This window comes from Phyllopteryx taeniolatus, chromosome 10, assembly GCF_024500385.1.
Source record: "Phyllopteryx taeniolatus isolate TA_2022b chromosome 10, UOR_Ptae_1.2, whole genome shotgun sequence".
NCBI lineage: Eukaryota > Metazoa > Chordata > Actinopteri > Syngnathiformes > Syngnathidae > Phyllopteryx > Phyllopteryx taeniolatus.
In genome coordinates this window covers 8592923-8609586 of record NC_084511.1, presented here as the reverse complement: position 1 = coordinate 8609586, position 16664 = coordinate 8592923, and the positions used below count along the sequence as shown (strand labels likewise).

Here is a 16664-nt window from a genome sequence, read left to right as displayed (position 1 = left end):
TCTATTTTACGCACCTGGCTTGCGCGCTGTCAAGGTGCGTGGATTCCCCATGATGACTTCTGACACAACCACCGCGCGTACCCGGCTAGTTTGCGCGTAATTGCTTGGAAGGCGTGACTCATTGAAGTCTGAGGCAAGCTGAAATTCCTGGGTCATGGAGTTTTCCCTGACGCATGAATGCGGGCTGTCACTGGGGCCGCCAGAACATGGGGGCAGTTAACTGAATCAAAATGTACTTGCAATATGATGTTTCACCTTTGCGGGGCACTAGAGTTCAGCCTCTGGAGTGAAGATGAGAAAATTCTTTGAGGGAATACGCGCGAGGCCAGATATGTGAGGGAACGCCCACACTCCAGGGTTACTCCACCCATTCACACATGGCCAGAAGGTGAGCAAATGGTAGAAGTAAGTTGCCAGTCAATTACTAAAACTGCCTTTTACCATCTGAAGAACATATCCAGAGTGAAGGCTTGCATGTGTCAAGCAGACCAGGAGAAGCTCATCCATGCTTTTATCTCAAGTAAACTTGACCATTGTAATGGTCTTCTGACTGGACTCTCCAAAAAGAGCATTAAACAGCTGCAGCTCATTCAGAATGCTGCAGCTTGGGTTCTGACCAGAACAAAGAGGTCAGAGCATATTACTCCAATTCTAAAGTTTTTACACTGGCTCCAAGTCAGCTTTAGAATAGATTTTTAAAGTTCTGCTACTGGTCTATAAATCATTAAATGGTTTAGGTCCTGAATACATGAAATAAATGCTAATGGAATATAAGGCCAGTAGGGCTCTGAAATCGACAGACTCAGGTCAAATAGTGGCGTACAGAGTCCAAAGCACACACGGTGAACCAGCATTTAGCTATTATGCTGCACACAAATGGAATAAGTCGCCAACAGAAGTGACGTCAGCCCCAAATGTAAAATGTTTTTTTTCATGCTTTTTAGAGTATTTCCATTTTTAAATGATATTTCTTGCACTGGACGCTGTATTAATTGTACTTTTATTGAGTTTTTTTTCTTTTCTTCTCTGTTTTAAATGTTTCTAAGCTGTTTTTCTTCTTGGTTTTTAAATGCGTTTAATCATGTAAAGCACAATGACAACTTGAGAGGGCCCATTTCCTCGCCATCTGTTTTAGTTCACTTTAAAGGTGTTAGATTGGGTCAAGTTCTTCCACACCAAACTAATCAAACCGTGCTTACAGTAAACTGAGGGGGGGGGGGGAATTTAATTTGTAATTGCTTCTTAAGAACAACACGTCCTCCCTCATCAGTGGAAATCTTTTTGAAATCCAGCTTATAGCGCAGTATGTGAGAAACTCACCTGTCGAATGTCCCAGTTGACATTCCACTGCTTCATGTTGTTGTAACGCCAAGTCTTCACCACGTCACCCACACCGAGGTCGATGCGGATCAGACGGTTGGGAGCAATGCCTAGTACCTCGTCTTTACGGCTTCCTTTGAACCTGTTAGACAACAAAAAATGATTTGTTTCCTGTTCATTCTGTCAAACCCTTCCATGGAAAGGGTATGGTATTATGACAGTACTCCCTTAATGTAATCAGTAAACCTATCTTGTAAAAGTTTGAAAACAAATGTGAGACGTGACCTGACTACTACATATGAGAGGCCAAAGTCAGGCAGGGCCTGCCAGATCTGCAGGAAGCGAGAGACTGCATCGACCACTGAGAGCTGAGCCACATTCTGGTACGCGTCCAGGATACGAGGAGTCAGCTGCATGGTCACACATAGTCAGAATGTCAAGATGACTGACATTTGTGTTGCTGTGAATGCGAAGGACCTTCTGTGCATCCAAGTTCACTTGAAATAAGTTAAAAATGTGTTTTTATATTGGCAACAAAGTAAATCAATTTGTATCATATTAAAGCCACAAATGAGGGCTTTCCAGAAATGTAATTGTGTTCCATACAGTGCAAAAACTAAAATCTCACCAAGATTAAATCTAGATCTCAAATCAAGGCAAAATATGCTGTTTGTTGTCTGCCAAGACACAATGGTGACCTGAGATAACAGTTTAATTCATTCCGTGATCACGCAAGACTTGAATGGCACGTTGTGCGAGACCCCCCATGGTTCTTTAAATATTGTTTGTGAAGAGAAAATCTTCAAAATTAATTGAAGTATTGTTGTGGTCTATTTATGTATAATTAATTTTGTATTAAAAAAAGAATATATATACATACAGTATATGTATATGCATTTTTCACAGTGCCACAAAGCAAGTTTTCAGGGTTAAGTGGTCTTTTACATATTTGAAAATAGGGTTAGACAGATGTCATTTTATAGAATTGGGTTAACTCAAGTCAAGGTTGTTTATGATTAGCACATGTGCAAATGTTAGCAATAAAAAAAATGTCTGCACCGAATCAAATCGAGAATTGTATTGAATCGTTCCACCCATACAGATATCACTTTTGGTTTGAATCGTGCCAGAGATTCCCAATCCTAAAATATATACATACCGGTACCTAAGGGCTATGAAAAAGGTGTAGTTTCATTCAAATCTGATATGTAATGTCTAATGTTATAAATTTATATAAAGGTAAATTTTAGCCACTCAACCGCGAGAAACATGATGTCCTCGCTCGCCCATATCGATATAAAATCTATAAAATCCAAAATATTGAGGATTTCCTTCTGATATTTTCAGATGCCGACCGGCTCAGGGTGTACCCCGCCTCCCGCCTGAATATAGCTGGGATAGGCTCCAGCAGCCCGCGACCCTAGTGAGGATAAGAGGTAAGGAAAATGGATGGATGGATGGATTTTCAGATGGGTAAAGGGGCATAATCAGAAATGTCCACATAAATTGTAGTGATGACTGGTCGCAGTTTTGTCACAATAAGTAACGTTAAGATGTTTAACATTAAGCGTGGCCTGTCCTGATAGAGGGATAAAACAACAACAACAAAGCATTATCTCTGCGCAAGCACGCTACTTGGCGGATATGTTAAGATTTTTTTACATTAAGCATAGACTGTCCCGACGCGGGGATAAAAAAAAAAAAAACAACAACACAAAATTACGTCAGTGCATGCATGTTACTTTGCGGATTTCACCTATTGTGGGGATGGTCAGGAACTGAGCTCAGTCAGTAATTTTAGCAGTAATAGTCGTTCTTCACAGAGGATGAATAACATATGCCTAATAAATATACTAGTTTTAAGACAACATTTTTTGGGACTAGATATGTTTACTTAATTTAAGAAACCAAATCAAATTTTCTCGGAACATTATATTCATGTGTATATATATATATATATATATATATATATATATATATATATATATATGTGTGTGTGTGTGTGTGTGTGTGTGTATATATATATATATATATATAAATATATATATACACGCACACACACACCCTGTCTTTTGAAGCCCAGTTTATTTTTGCTGTGTAGATACAGTAGCTTGTCATATTTTGACACGATGAAGAATAACATTTGAACACAGATCAGATAACTTCACTGGGCGCCTTGATGTTACGTTTCAACGCGTCTTGCTGTTTTCCCACCTGTTTGGTTTTGTACTTCTTATGGTAGCGGGGTGACACCAAACTGTGGGTGTTTATGCTTTCGTCTGTAGCGGTTGCATTGCCATGAGAACTTGAGCTGGCGGTTTGCATTGCCAAGAAGGAGCGGATGCTGCGTATCTCACTGTGGAAGCTGCTGTCTGCCAGGGTCTTGCCTTTGGAGGCCAGGCGACATGCAGCCATCCACCGTGCATACTGCTCCTCCTATAGGACAAAGACAGAGATGGTTGAGAGTGACATCCTAGTCAAAATGTTGATACAGCGAGCCACATATGGTGTTGACAGTTTGGTCTTACACTTTCACAGCGGAGATAAACTTCATTCATGCCCTCAGGAGCTGGTATCAGCAGCCTGATGAGGAACTTCTGAGCTGCCATGTTGACATCTGGCGCCACTTCACAGCCTGTGTGTCAAAGTAATGTCCGACACTAAGAATTGATACAAATTAATTTGTGCTGCGCCATGCTAAGAATGTGGTTCACAGGACAGCAATGATATAATTAAAATTAAGGATGAATCTTTCACATCGTCTTTGGCATAAACTGAAATGCTATGAAAACACTTTTCTGTGTTTCTGCGTCAAAATCCTTCTTAACGCAACAATACAGTTCTGTACCTTTGAGGTTAATCTGTTGAATAGGCTCTCCGATACTCTCATCTTTGCTCTTGAAATAGCAGATGGAGGTGTCCTGGAACTTGAACCAGTGCTGCTTGTATCCCTTCAGAGTCAACCTCTTTGGCCTGAATCACATCAACAGTGTAGGATGTTGTCAAACCATGTTTGCTACAAAGGGTTAAAAACATAGAGATCGGTTTTTCTCTAATCTAATTGGAAATATTTTAAGGGAGATATGCTTCACATTAAACTGTATTTGGGGTTCACTATTTGCATTAAAATAAATCTTTCTATAACACTCTAAGATGCCTGTGAATATTCTAATCCATTTTGGTCATCTCATTTTCAAGGAAGTCAACCAATATCAATGGGACAGTTCTAGTTGTCATGGATTACAAGATGTTTCACCTATCATCCGAGATGGCTTCCTAAATTCATGCACATAGGCTGGATAGGAAAGCTCTAGCCTGAGTGTTGGAAACCACTCTAAAATTCAGCCTCTAACAATAACAAATTACCAACACAGCCACTTCTTCAGATGCATGCACTACTAAGAATAAGCGCATGGAATATTAATAAGAGTATTTCATCCAAGGCGGCACGGTGAGTGACTGGTTAGCATATCTGCCTCACAGTTCTGAGGACCGGGGTTCAAATCCCGGCCACGCCTGTGCGGAGTTTACATGTTCTCCCCGTGCCTGCGTGGGTTTTCTCCGGGTACTCCAGTTTCCTCTCACATCCCAAAAACATGTATGGTTGGTTGATTGAAGACTCTAAATTGCCCATAGGTGTGAATGTGAGTGCGAATGGTTGTTTGTTTCTATGTGCCCTGCGATTGGCTGGCGACCAGTTCACCCCGCCTCTCGCCCGAAGATAGCTAGGATAGGTTCCAGCACGCCTGCAACCCTTGTGAGGATAAAGCGGTACAGAAAATGGATGGGTTTCAAATTATATGAAACTAATTTGCTGTATGGTTTATGGTATGTGTGGTTTAAACTATTAATATAAGCTATTATAAACATTTATGGGGGGGCATCAGTTATTTGCTTTTTTTAACTCTTGCGGTTATCCCCGTGAATAGCAGTGGATTATTGTATTGGGCTTAGGTTAGAAATAGTTTATGTCGTTCGTATCAAAGAGTACCTGAAAATCTTCAGGTAATCATTAAGTTCAGGTGCAGTCATGTTATCCTACAGAAAAAGAAAAGAAAATGTTTCAGTTGCATGGCGTTCTTGTCTGAATTCTTAAAATGCTCAGAAGGCTGATGACATTGAGTGAAAGACATCATTATCCATTCATCGTTTCTGACCAGCAGCTCGGAGGCAGAGCTGCTCTCGCCCTCCATCTTAACCTCCAGGGACTGAAGCGCCGACTCAAGGTCGTCCATGGCGGCGGGCGAATTCATCGTCTGAGGCTCTGACTGTGACACCTTGCTGATGTGGTACTGCAAGAGTTAATTTTCGATGCATACCAGGTTGGAATTAAAAAAAAAAAAAAAACACACACAACATCCTGTTGACACTGCATGATATGGATCGTTCAAATGGGCAGATTATTATTCTGCTTTTCATGTATTCCTTTTGCATCCTGTACGTTACCTGCAAAGCTCCAAATAGCATCATCTCCTCCTCTGTGCAGTCAATATCCTCCAACAGGATGGCCCAGCGAGCCTGCTCATACAGCTGGGTCAGACGCACCACATCGTACTGAAAATATACAAACATCTCTCCTGAGCATGAATTCTGAGAGAGGGAAAGGCCAGCACACACAAATCTACAGTACGCGTGTAGTCTAACAACAACACGGACAAACAGATGCACCTTGGGTTCTATATCATAGAAGGCAAAATATTTGAAGCGAAGCCACAGACGGTCATTTTCTTGAATGCCCTGCTGCATAAGAGAACGGGACGAATCCAACCACCTGAGTGGAAGAATTATTACATGTCATTATAAGGTCACATGCATTTATGTTATCTATATTTACATGTTTAAGTTAAAAATGTTCATACAAAATGTTAACTTTCTGGATACATTTGCAAATTGATATCTACTCTGCAGTCACGTGATTTTACGACATATTCCGTTCATTAATGAGTTCAACATACGGTACAAGCGTGCGTGTGTGGTGAGTGTACCTGCCGTTGATGTGGGCCTTGTCCACCACGCTCACCGGGCGGTACTGCTTGATTATGACTTCAGGGGCGGGGGGAGGCTGAGGGATTGAAAGCATCTTGTAGATGGCTTCCAACTGAGGCGAGCCGGCAAAATGAGCTGGCATGCCGTTGTACAAACTGGGCCGGGATGCTGCGCACCAAGAGTAGTGGGAAAACATAGTCGATAATGTTCATTTTTGCGGTACATTTAAACAACAAAGAAACAAACTTTTTTTTGTCTTTTCTTTTTTTTAACTTTTCACTGAAACTTTTTTTTTTTTTTTTTTTAAATGACTGAAACTGAAATACATATAATCTTGCATTGCACAAATAAAAATTTTAAGGGGGTCTGAAAACTTTCCGTAAAAATATAATAATATTCGTGAGTTGGACTCCAAGATCTAAAACTTTTTCTACATACACAAAAGGCCATTTCCCTCAAATATTGTTCACAAATCTGTCTAAATCTGTTAGTGAGCATTTCTCCTTTGTCCCAGCTCACAGGTGTGGCATATCAAGATGCTGATTAGACAGCTTGATTATTGCACAGGTGTGCCATAGGCTGGCCACAATAAAAGGCCACTCTGAAATGTGCAGTTTTATCACACAGCACAATGCCATAGATGTCCCAAGTTCTGAGGGAGCTTGCAATTGGCATGCCGACTGCAGGAATGTCCAACAGAGTTGTTGTCCGTGAATTTAATGTTCATTTGTCTACCATAAGCCGTCTCCAAAGACGTTTCAGACAATTTGGCAGTACATCCAACCGGCCTCACAACCGGAGACCACGTGTAACCACACCAGCCCAGGACCTCCACATCCAGCACGTTCACCTCCAAGATTGTCTGAGGCCAGCCACCCAGACAGCTGCTGCAACAATCGGTTTGCATAACCAAAGAATTTCTGCACGAACTGTCAGAAACCGTCTCAGGGAAGCTCATCTGCATGCTCGTCGTCCTCATCGGGATAGCGACCTGACTGCAGTTTGTCGTCGTAACTGACTTGACTGGGCGAATGCTCACATTCTATGGCGTCTGGCACGTTGGAGAGGTGTTCTCTTCACGGATGAATCCCGGTATTCACTGTTCAGAGCAGATGGCAGACAGCGTGTGTGGTGTCATGTGGGTGATGTTAACTTTGTGGATTGAGTGCCCCCATGGTGGCGGTGGGGTTAAGGAATGGGCAGGCGTATGTTATGGGCAACGACAAGCTGCATTTTATTGATGGTATTTTGAATGGACAGAGATACCGTGACGAGATCCTAAGGCTCATTGTTGTGCCATTCATCCACGACCATCACCTCATGTTGCAGCATGCTAATGCACGGCCCCATGTTGCAAGGATTTGGACACAATTCCTGGAAGCTGAAAACATCCCACTTCTTGCCAGCATACTTCCCAGACATCTCACCCATTGAGTATGTTTGGGATGCTCTGGATCGGCGTATACGACAGCGTGATCCAGTTCCTGCCAATATCCAGCAACTTCGCACAGCCATTGAAGAGTGGACCAACATTCCACAGGCCACAAAGTGAGGTTGGCTGGATTATCTCGACAAAGGAGAAATGCTCACTAACACAAATTTAGACAGATTTGTGAACAATATTTGAGGGAAATGGCCTTTTGTGTATGTAGAAAAGGTTTTAGATCTTTGAGACGAGCTCACGAAAAATGGTACCGAAAACAAAAGTGTTTTATATTTATATTCAGTGTTTATATGGGCGGCACGGTGGTCGACTGGTTACCACATCTGCCTCACAGTTCTGAGGACTTGGGTTCAAATCCAGCCTCGCCTATGTGGAGTTTCCATGTTCTCCCCATGCCTGCATGGGTTTTGTCCGGGTACTCCGGTTTTCTCCCACATCCCAAATATATATATATACACACACGTGTGTGAAGAACTCACAGTTCCCTTGTCGTAATTGCCGTTTTACGTAACCGGATGCAGCACAATGTACCTTCCTTCGTCTTTTGGTTTTCTTGTCGTGGAATGCGGTGACGATTTTAACCTTCCTAGCTTAGTGTCGCCGTCGGCACGGAGCTCAAATGGTCGTGTCGTATCTCAATACACATGATGCATCTGGTCTCACAGGAGTCTCTTGTAGTTGTTTTGGGATTTGTGTGTGTGTTTTTTGTGTTTGCAGCACTTTTCTTTTGTAGTTGTTTTCTGTGATTGCAGCATTTTTCTTTTGCTTTTGTTTTACAGAATATGGTTGAAACATTTTTTTTTAAATCTTGCAGTGTTTTTCTTTTGCAGTTGGTTTATGTGCTTGTGTGTTTTTCGTTTTGTATCATTACTGATGTGCAGAACATGGCTGTTTGCAGCGCATTTGACCCTGTCGGCCACCATACAAATGACATACAGTCCAATATGATAACATCCACATTTGTGTGTACATCTTATCTTCATACCTCAATTGCTTCTTAGAATTTAGTTTTAACACTGAACAATTAAACCAAGTGGTGTTTTTAATAATGATGTGTGTACCTGAGGAGAGGGGCACCGCAGTCAGGTCAAAAATCTCCTCTGCCGAATTCTTCTCCTTCTTCTTTTTTTTCTCCTCTACAGGCCGAAGGAGCGATAGCTCCTCTGGATGACGGATGTCTGTGGAGGTCAAACGTACTTAAATGTTATATTCAATTCATACCTTCATCTGACACTGTGAAAACATGAAAACATGACTGATGACTGTCAAGTCACATCATGGTCATTTGACTTGTACGTGTAGCCACAGAGAATAATTCATTGTGCTCAACGAAAATAGAAAAAAGTTACTTTAGTCAGCTTATTCTTGAAAAATTTCATCGCAGGTGTGTGTTGTATCTACGGCAGTTCTTATAAGGATACAAGCATGACTGAAAAGCAGCGTTTACCCCAAAAATGGTCAGTTTCTAAACATTTTTCAATTGAATGATATATGATAGCTTGGCTTGAGCAAGGCTTGTGATGAGGACGTCTGCCACCCACTGCCCTGTTTGTACCTTTCTACTCATTGGCACCCAAATAAATTAGCAATTTTTCTGCATATTAAATTCATTCCATTCCAATTCCATTTTACCATCACCACCACTATCACATAGTAATTAAAAAAACCATCAATACTATTGTGTGCAGAGTACTACAGATGTGTTTTGCTTGTCAAACGTGGCTGGCTCTGACCAACCAATCAGAAGAAGGAAAAATGCTGACATTATTGTGGGCCAGCTCCAATTTGAATTTGATTGGTAGTAAGGATAAGCGGTATGGAAAATGGATGGCTGGATAAAGAAACTGTCCCATTGCTATTATAGTTCAAGTAACATTGACCAGCACTACTAATTCTGAAGTTTCTAGGGAGATTTAAATAACATGGCAACACACGGGGCGGCACGGTGGTCGATTGGTTAGAGCATCTGCCTCACAGTACTGAGGACCGGGGTTCAATCCCCGGCCCCGCCTGTGTGGAGTTTGCATGTTCTCCCCGTGCCTGCGTGGGTTTTCTCCGGGCACTCCGGTTTCCTCCCACATCCCAAAAACATGCATGGTAGGTTAATTGACCACTCTAAATTGCCCGTAGGTGTGCATGTGAGTGCGAATGGTTGTTTGTTTGTATGTGCCCTGCGATTGGCTGGCAACCAGTTCAGGGTGTACCCCGCCTCCTGCCCGATGATGGCTGGGATGGGTTCCAGGACGCCTGCGACCCTAGTGAGGAGAAGCGGCTGAGAAAATGGATGGCTGGATGGCAACACACGGAGGCTGAAATCCGATTGGACAAAAAATCCTACATTCACATACACTGGAAGCAGTGCAGACAGGAGAAACAATATGAAATAAAGAGAATCAACTATTGGGAGTGAATTAATTTAATTGAAAAAAATTACAATTTAGGGCTACGCCACATGAAATTTTAACCTCAAACTGACCGTGGTATTGTGAAATAGCGTGCCACGATCAGACAGAGATAGATAAATAAATACTATAAGAAATTTAGGCAGCCATGTCTGGTGCAGAGGTAGTGTGTCTGACTCTGAATCAGAAGGTTATGGGTTCAACTTCCATTGGTGTCAACTGGGACTCAACACTATGCATATATATTGCTGTTTAACATTTAGTCAATTGCCTTTGAAAAATCACAACTGATTTTTCGCTTGTTTGTTTATCAGCTCGCAAGGGAAGTCGGCAGCAACTTTAAACCCATTTAGTCATGCAAGCTGTGCCTCTGACTGTGATCAGTCAATTTATTCATTTCTGTCGCTATCGTCACAACCTCTGTGCCGCAACGGTAGCGCATCTCACTCCAGGTCAGAAGGTCATGAATTCAAGACACCTCAGGGTCATTGCAAATGGGTAGATAACAGGGGGCAGAGCAAAGGCGAGTTCTCAACGTTTTCAAACAGCCCATAGAGTCTGAAAAGAAAAGTGAACCCCCTGAAATACCACGTAAAACATAATCTGCATTTTCACTTACGGGGTAGCACTTCATCACCAAGCTGCCGAATTCCCCTTGTCAATTAGAGTGCTGATCCCTGCCCACATGTTGACAACAGTATGAGCCAGTTATCAGAAGCTAATACTGATAATGCTGTTAACAGTGGTGTGCCGTGAGGCCCTTCTCTGCTGGCCTATATACTATCAAAAGCATAGACCTACAATTACAACGTAATGAAATGATTAATTATTTATCATATTTACTCTAATATATATCATATAATTTGCGATTGGATGGCGACCAGTTCAGGGTCTCCATCAGCATCTCCGGTGAATATGATGGTGTCAGTGAACTTAACTCAACTAACCACAAGGAGGAGCAGTTTGGCAGACAGTGAAAACATTTTAAAAAGTATCTCAAAACACTCCCAGTTACTTTCAAGCTAAGCATAAAACAAAGAGAATTACACATTGTGTGTCAAAACAGCTACATACTGTACCTTTGCTTTCGATAAATTAGTTTAACTTGATGCTAATAAAAAACGCAAAATGCCATAGACGGGCTAATGAATAGGATGAGAGTTGCAGTGTTATAACCCTTTAACCAACGGATATTGGAACACAAATGTTGAGCAACACATGTAGACAGATAAAATAACAATACTCATAGGCATGTACTGTATTCTTTATCCTATGTAAAGAACGACTAATATTACTGCGGCTTATTAAGGCGTTTTGAGCGTCTCCATATATATATCCTTACACCTTTATTATACTGCTCAAATGTGCCCAAAGAGCAAAGCAGAAAGAGCACCACATGTCCACTGAACTGAAGCAAAAACTGTGGCAAAAGCTGTTTAATTCTTTACATTGTATTTAATAAGTTTGACTCTTTAAATTGTGACTACTGTATGTTTTTATAAAGTACAATATTATAGATATTATAATTATATTATATTATATATATATATATATTATAATAATATAATATATTATAATAATATTATATTTCTTAATTTAAAAAAACACATTACAAACGTTGGGTTTTTGGGGGAGGCTGGAACGGATTCATGGCATTTCCATTCATTTCAACAGGGAGGGAGGATTTGAGATACCTGTACAAGTGTTTTGAGTTAGGAGCATGGTTACGAACCAATTTAAAGTCCTATCTCAAGCCACCACTGTATTTATCTATGATCAATCAAAAAGTCATTTTCCCATAATATCTCCCCTTAAATATCCTGCACAAAGCATTTCTCACATTCAGTGCAATACTCTTGAACCGAATAAAACTTTTTCACACATCTATCATAAGTGGTAAAACAACAGATCCACATCTATGGTGAATTCAGGCCCTCATTGGTCACCCACAAGACCTCATTAGGCTTTCATCGATGCTATAGGCATATGTACATAACAAGAAATCTTACTTCATCTTTTCTTGCAAGACAAAACTAATCCAGTGGTGCAAAAGGAGGAATATAAGAGTTTATTATTATTCACAGCAGCAGCTTTTACGATATGTTATGTTATATGTTGACTGTACATAAGGATGCTCCATCCAATAAATATGTAAAAGAAAGTAACACACTCACTGAGCAGTGTGCAGATATCCATCACAGTCTGGAAGACGGGGTTGGAGAAGCAGGCACAGAGCCTCAGGGTGATGCCATTGGGCAGGCCCAGCGTTAAGGGCTTATGCTGCGGCATGAATAGCAAACGGGCATCGGCATGAATGCCATATTTCTCCAGAGTCCAGGATGTCCGCAGCAGCCATCGCTGCTTCTGCTCCCACCACAGGGCGTGATCCGACCAGTCACGCTGGATATCTGCACGACACACACACACACAGACGCACACACACACACAAACACACACACACACACAATGAAGGTCGCACAGTCCTTTTGGAGCTCTAGTTCACTTACTTTGTGTCGCCTAGAAATGACGTCATCGGACAGTGCCATCGTATTGATGGCTCGCCAGACCAAGCGCCGTGAAGTTTTGCCGTGAAGCTAACTGTTACATCCAAGCTGTTTTTGTTGCTCCGTATTGCTAAGGAAACGGCTAAGACCTCTATCGACTAGCTAGCGCCTTCACAGAAACTGCACGTCAGTTATTTGTCTTTCGTGGAAAACCCAGACAAACAGACAACTGAAGAGGAAAACTTGAAAGGCTCTGTCACAATAATCATGGACTCCAAAAAAAAAAAAAAAAAAGATTGGAGGCACTTTCACTGGAGATACAGAAGGTAAAAAGCAAGCTTACTTTCTGACTATGTGACTATTGTCTATGTGACAATCACAAATCTGAAAGTCCACTTGGGAAATTTGCAATTTAGCAACAAGGGAGGGAAAACAAATATTTTTTTTGTTAAGTCAAACATATGAACACATACAAAAGGCCATACTACAGCATGTGTCTCATGAATGGTTTTACAGTATGTTGTGACGCATGTAAGCGAACCTTAGAAGCAGTATTACGCACTGCTCTTATTGCAATTCATATTCTGCGGCGTGTTATACAGTACCTGTATTAGATATGTGGATGGTTGTTCATCTGTTAGTAAATTATGGATGGATGGATGCCTTGGGTATTTAACCGGCGGCTCCCTCCTCTGCCACCCTCTCTTGGTTCTTCGCTCTTGCCTTGCTCTCTGGCTCCTGCTATCAGCTCCCCAGCTACGAGGCAGCCTTTGGCTACCCCTCCCCTTCATTTTGTTCGGCCAAAGCGAATGCCGGGATGAGTACGGACTCGGCTTCCCAGCCTCTATGTGGGCCACCGCTAGGCGATCAGAGCAGCTTCTACTAAAATGACCAGGTACGCTTACAGCCAAGTGTGATTGCTCTGAAATTGCTAGTGAGTCCCTGAAAAGGCAGGAAGAGAAACGGTCGCAACCTCCCACAGAACGTGTGAAAAACAACTTTTTTCCCTTTTTCCGCCTGTTTTTGTTTTATTTTTCTGCATCTTTTTTGTCAACCAAACCGACCTCCTCGCGTCCCGAGACGACTGAGACAGACCACACCACTGGCCAGCTGATCTACGTTCGTGAGTAGACACTGCAATTGTCGCTATGATGTACAAAATTAGTGCCTAATAATTTGGGGGAAATTACTAGCGTCATGCAAAATCCCAGCTTTGTCCTCTCTCTCTCTCTCTCTCTCTCTCTCTCTCTCTGTCTCTTTCTCTCGTCCGGACTGGACGCATTAAACGTTCATATTTTCAACTTTAGTCCAACACACGATGTTCTATTTCCATTTTTGTACGGATATTTTCTTTCTTTCACCATTATTCGTGTTTCCTTGTTGTAGTTAGACCCCTCTTTGTGTTTCCCTATAGATCCCTCGTAGATTTCATTAAATATTCTATAAAATTCCACTCTTAGTTGTGTTTTGTGTGTGCTTTGAGTTTAAGTAAGCGTCTGTTATCTAGAACTCGTATTTTATAAAATGTAGCAACCTTTAGATTATGAGAATGATTATAGGTTTGTCGTCGCTTTCTCCTAAATTCTATACATAAAAAAAGTGACGTGGTCCCCCTTTACGAGACAAATTAGTTTGGTTTTCACGAAAATCGGACTAACCCAGAAGTGGACGCAGGCGTTTACCTTCCTTTGTATCTTTTCCCAAATTAATTACATTTTTGTTTCAACCAATGTACGTTACAACAGTATTCAAATTTTTTGAATTCCTGATTTTGTGGGTTTTATGAGCTGGGAGCCCAAATTATGTAAAAATAAACAAATAAATACTTTAAATTGTTTAAATTGTGGGCCCTGAATCTATAATCTATGAAAGTTTAATTTTTTGAATGGAATTATGGAAAGAAATAACCTTTTCCATGATATTACATTTTTTTGGAAAGGGTCTGTTTATGTACGACCCTCGCCTAAAGAGTAATAGTGCGACACTTTGGGAAGGCACTTTCTCATTCTAACGAGAAACTTCCTTTTTTTCCATGTCCCTTTAGGGGCTCCGTACAAATGTATCCATTCGTATGTCAAAACATTTATCTATCAATCATGTTCATCGTTAGGTGTCCATTCGGTGAGTCTCTAGTATGCATGCATCTGAGACAAAGAAAGATAATGACTCACGTGTCTTCTCCACCAGTTTGAGGATGACGCCTCCCACATGGAGCTCAGAGGTTACACTGACGCTGACAGGTGGGGCGTCAGGCCCCAGGTCCTCCACTGTGATGGACAGGTCCCACGCTGCCATGCTAGTTGACAGACAGAGTGTGTGTATCACGTGAGACTGAGTGTCAAAAGTGTGCTCGAACTTGGTTAGCCGAATCGTCGTCGTTGTCGTAATTTAACAATATGCAATATCCCATGCTTACACACGTATGTATTCCATGTGATGTAACTCGAAAATTAATTCCCTGTCTGTCACGCTTTATTAGGAATCCCACGTGCCTTCCTGGCAGGACACGCCCTGCTCCAGCAGACGTGCCGCTGCACTATGATTGCCTGCTGTATCCCAGTACAAGAGGCCCTACTGATTCCAGACGTGTATATGATTTGGGTGTGGCGGCGTTAGTATGGTTCCTACTAACCCTAACCAACACTAATCCTTCCTTAACCCATCCTAAACCTCCTTAACCCCAACCTTAGCCCTAAACCTAAACATAACAAACTTTGTTGTTTTTATTTCGTGCAAATGTGATACACGTTTGGGATGGTCATCTCGTTACATCTGCACACCCTTCCCACCATGCCAGAGCCAATCATTTAGCAGCAGGGGTCGTGTCTTGCCAGGAACGCAAGTGGGATTCCTAATAACGCGTGACAGACAGAGAATTAAAGTGGACATTTTCGGGTTATGGCGGCACGGTGGCCGACTGGTTAGAGCGTCAGCCTCACAGTTCTGAGGACGCGGGTTCAATCCCCGGCCCCGCCTGTGTGGAGTTTGCATGTTCTCCCCGTGCCTGCGTGGGTTTTCTCCGGGTACTCCGGTTTCCTCCCACATCCCAAAAACATGCATGAATTGGAGACTCTAAATTGCCCGTAGGCATGACTGTGAGTGCGAATGGTTGTTTGTTTGTATGTGCCCTGCGATTGGCTGGCAACCAGTTCAGGGTGTACCCCGCCTCCTGCCCGATGACAGCTGGGATAGGCTCCAGCACGCCCGCGACCCTAGTGAGGAGAAGCGGCTCAGAAAATGGATGGATGGATGGGATTTTCGGGTTATATCACATGGAATACATACATCTGTAAGCATGGGATATTGCATATTGTTAAATTACGACGACGACGACGATTCGGCTAACCGAGTTCGAGCACACTTTTGACGATCAGTTTCACGTGATACACACACTTGATGTGTAAGCCTGTCCAATGTGACAAGCACTTCCTATTCTGCCTTAATCGCCAGGGAAACACACTTCCGCTTTTTTTTTAAAACACCAAAGACGAAAAGTTAATTCAATGCCCATACAGTCGTCCTCTGCATGTGAATATACGAACCCACATATTCATACATTAAAGGTATGTTTTTGTCTTTAGATTTAAAATGCTAAAATGCTGATGACACATTTGAGCCCCTTTTAAAAGACTAAAATGTATCTCTGTTTATCTGTTCTGGAATAAAATTGAATCAAAATACGAATGGATTGTGACATTTTAACCTCCCTGAATGGATAAAAAAAAAAAAAGACAGTTGTACAAAACGTTACACACACACACACGCACACCATGCCTTTTCATCACTTTACATCCTTTCTGTCTGTCTTACACACACATACACATTTACATGGATATATAACAACAATACCGTCAGTCTTCTCTGTTAAAGCTTTGAAGAAATGTGGACCAGGAAGGCAGCACCTCTTTCAGATCTGTGAAAAGACTCCAAAAGTGTGCCAAAGAAGTTTCTCCTCTCTCTGGCAGGGCGGGCTGTGGTCTGTAACTGTGCCGCATGTTCCTTTTTTTT

The 16664-nt window shown here is 41.9% G+C and overlaps 1 protein-coding gene across 1 annotated transcript in view; it reads right to left on the bottom strand.

The window, feature by feature from the left end:
* Window positions 1–16664, bottom strand: part of fermt3b (FERM domain containing kindlin 3b) — an 18448-nt gene extending 1784 nt beyond the window's left edge. Inside the window, exons 1-14 of the mRNA XM_061786883.1 lie at window positions 16506–16664; window positions 14828–14952; window positions 12327–12560; window positions 8812–8928; window positions 6306–6474; window positions 5989–6091; window positions 5767–5874; window positions 5478–5612; window positions 5312–5358; window positions 4169–4293; window positions 3849–3955; window positions 3535–3756; window positions 1606–1730; window positions 1321–1462 (exon numbers count right to left, since the gene is read on the bottom strand). Coding sequence (XP_061642867.1) covers window positions 1321–1462; window positions 1606–1730; window positions 3535–3756; window positions 3849–3955; window positions 4169–4293; window positions 5312–5358; window positions 5478–5612; window positions 5767–5874; window positions 5989–6091; window positions 6306–6474; window positions 8812–8928; window positions 12327–12560; window positions 14828–14951 — 1758 coding nt within the window. The 5' untranslated portion in view covers window position 14952; window positions 16506–16664. The remainder of the gene's footprint in view (window positions 1–1320; window positions 1463–1605; window positions 1731–3534; window positions 3757–3848; window positions 3956–4168; window positions 4294–5311; window positions 5359–5477; window positions 5613–5766; window positions 5875–5988; window positions 6092–6305; window positions 6475–8811; window positions 8929–12326; window positions 12561–14827; window positions 14953–16505) is intronic.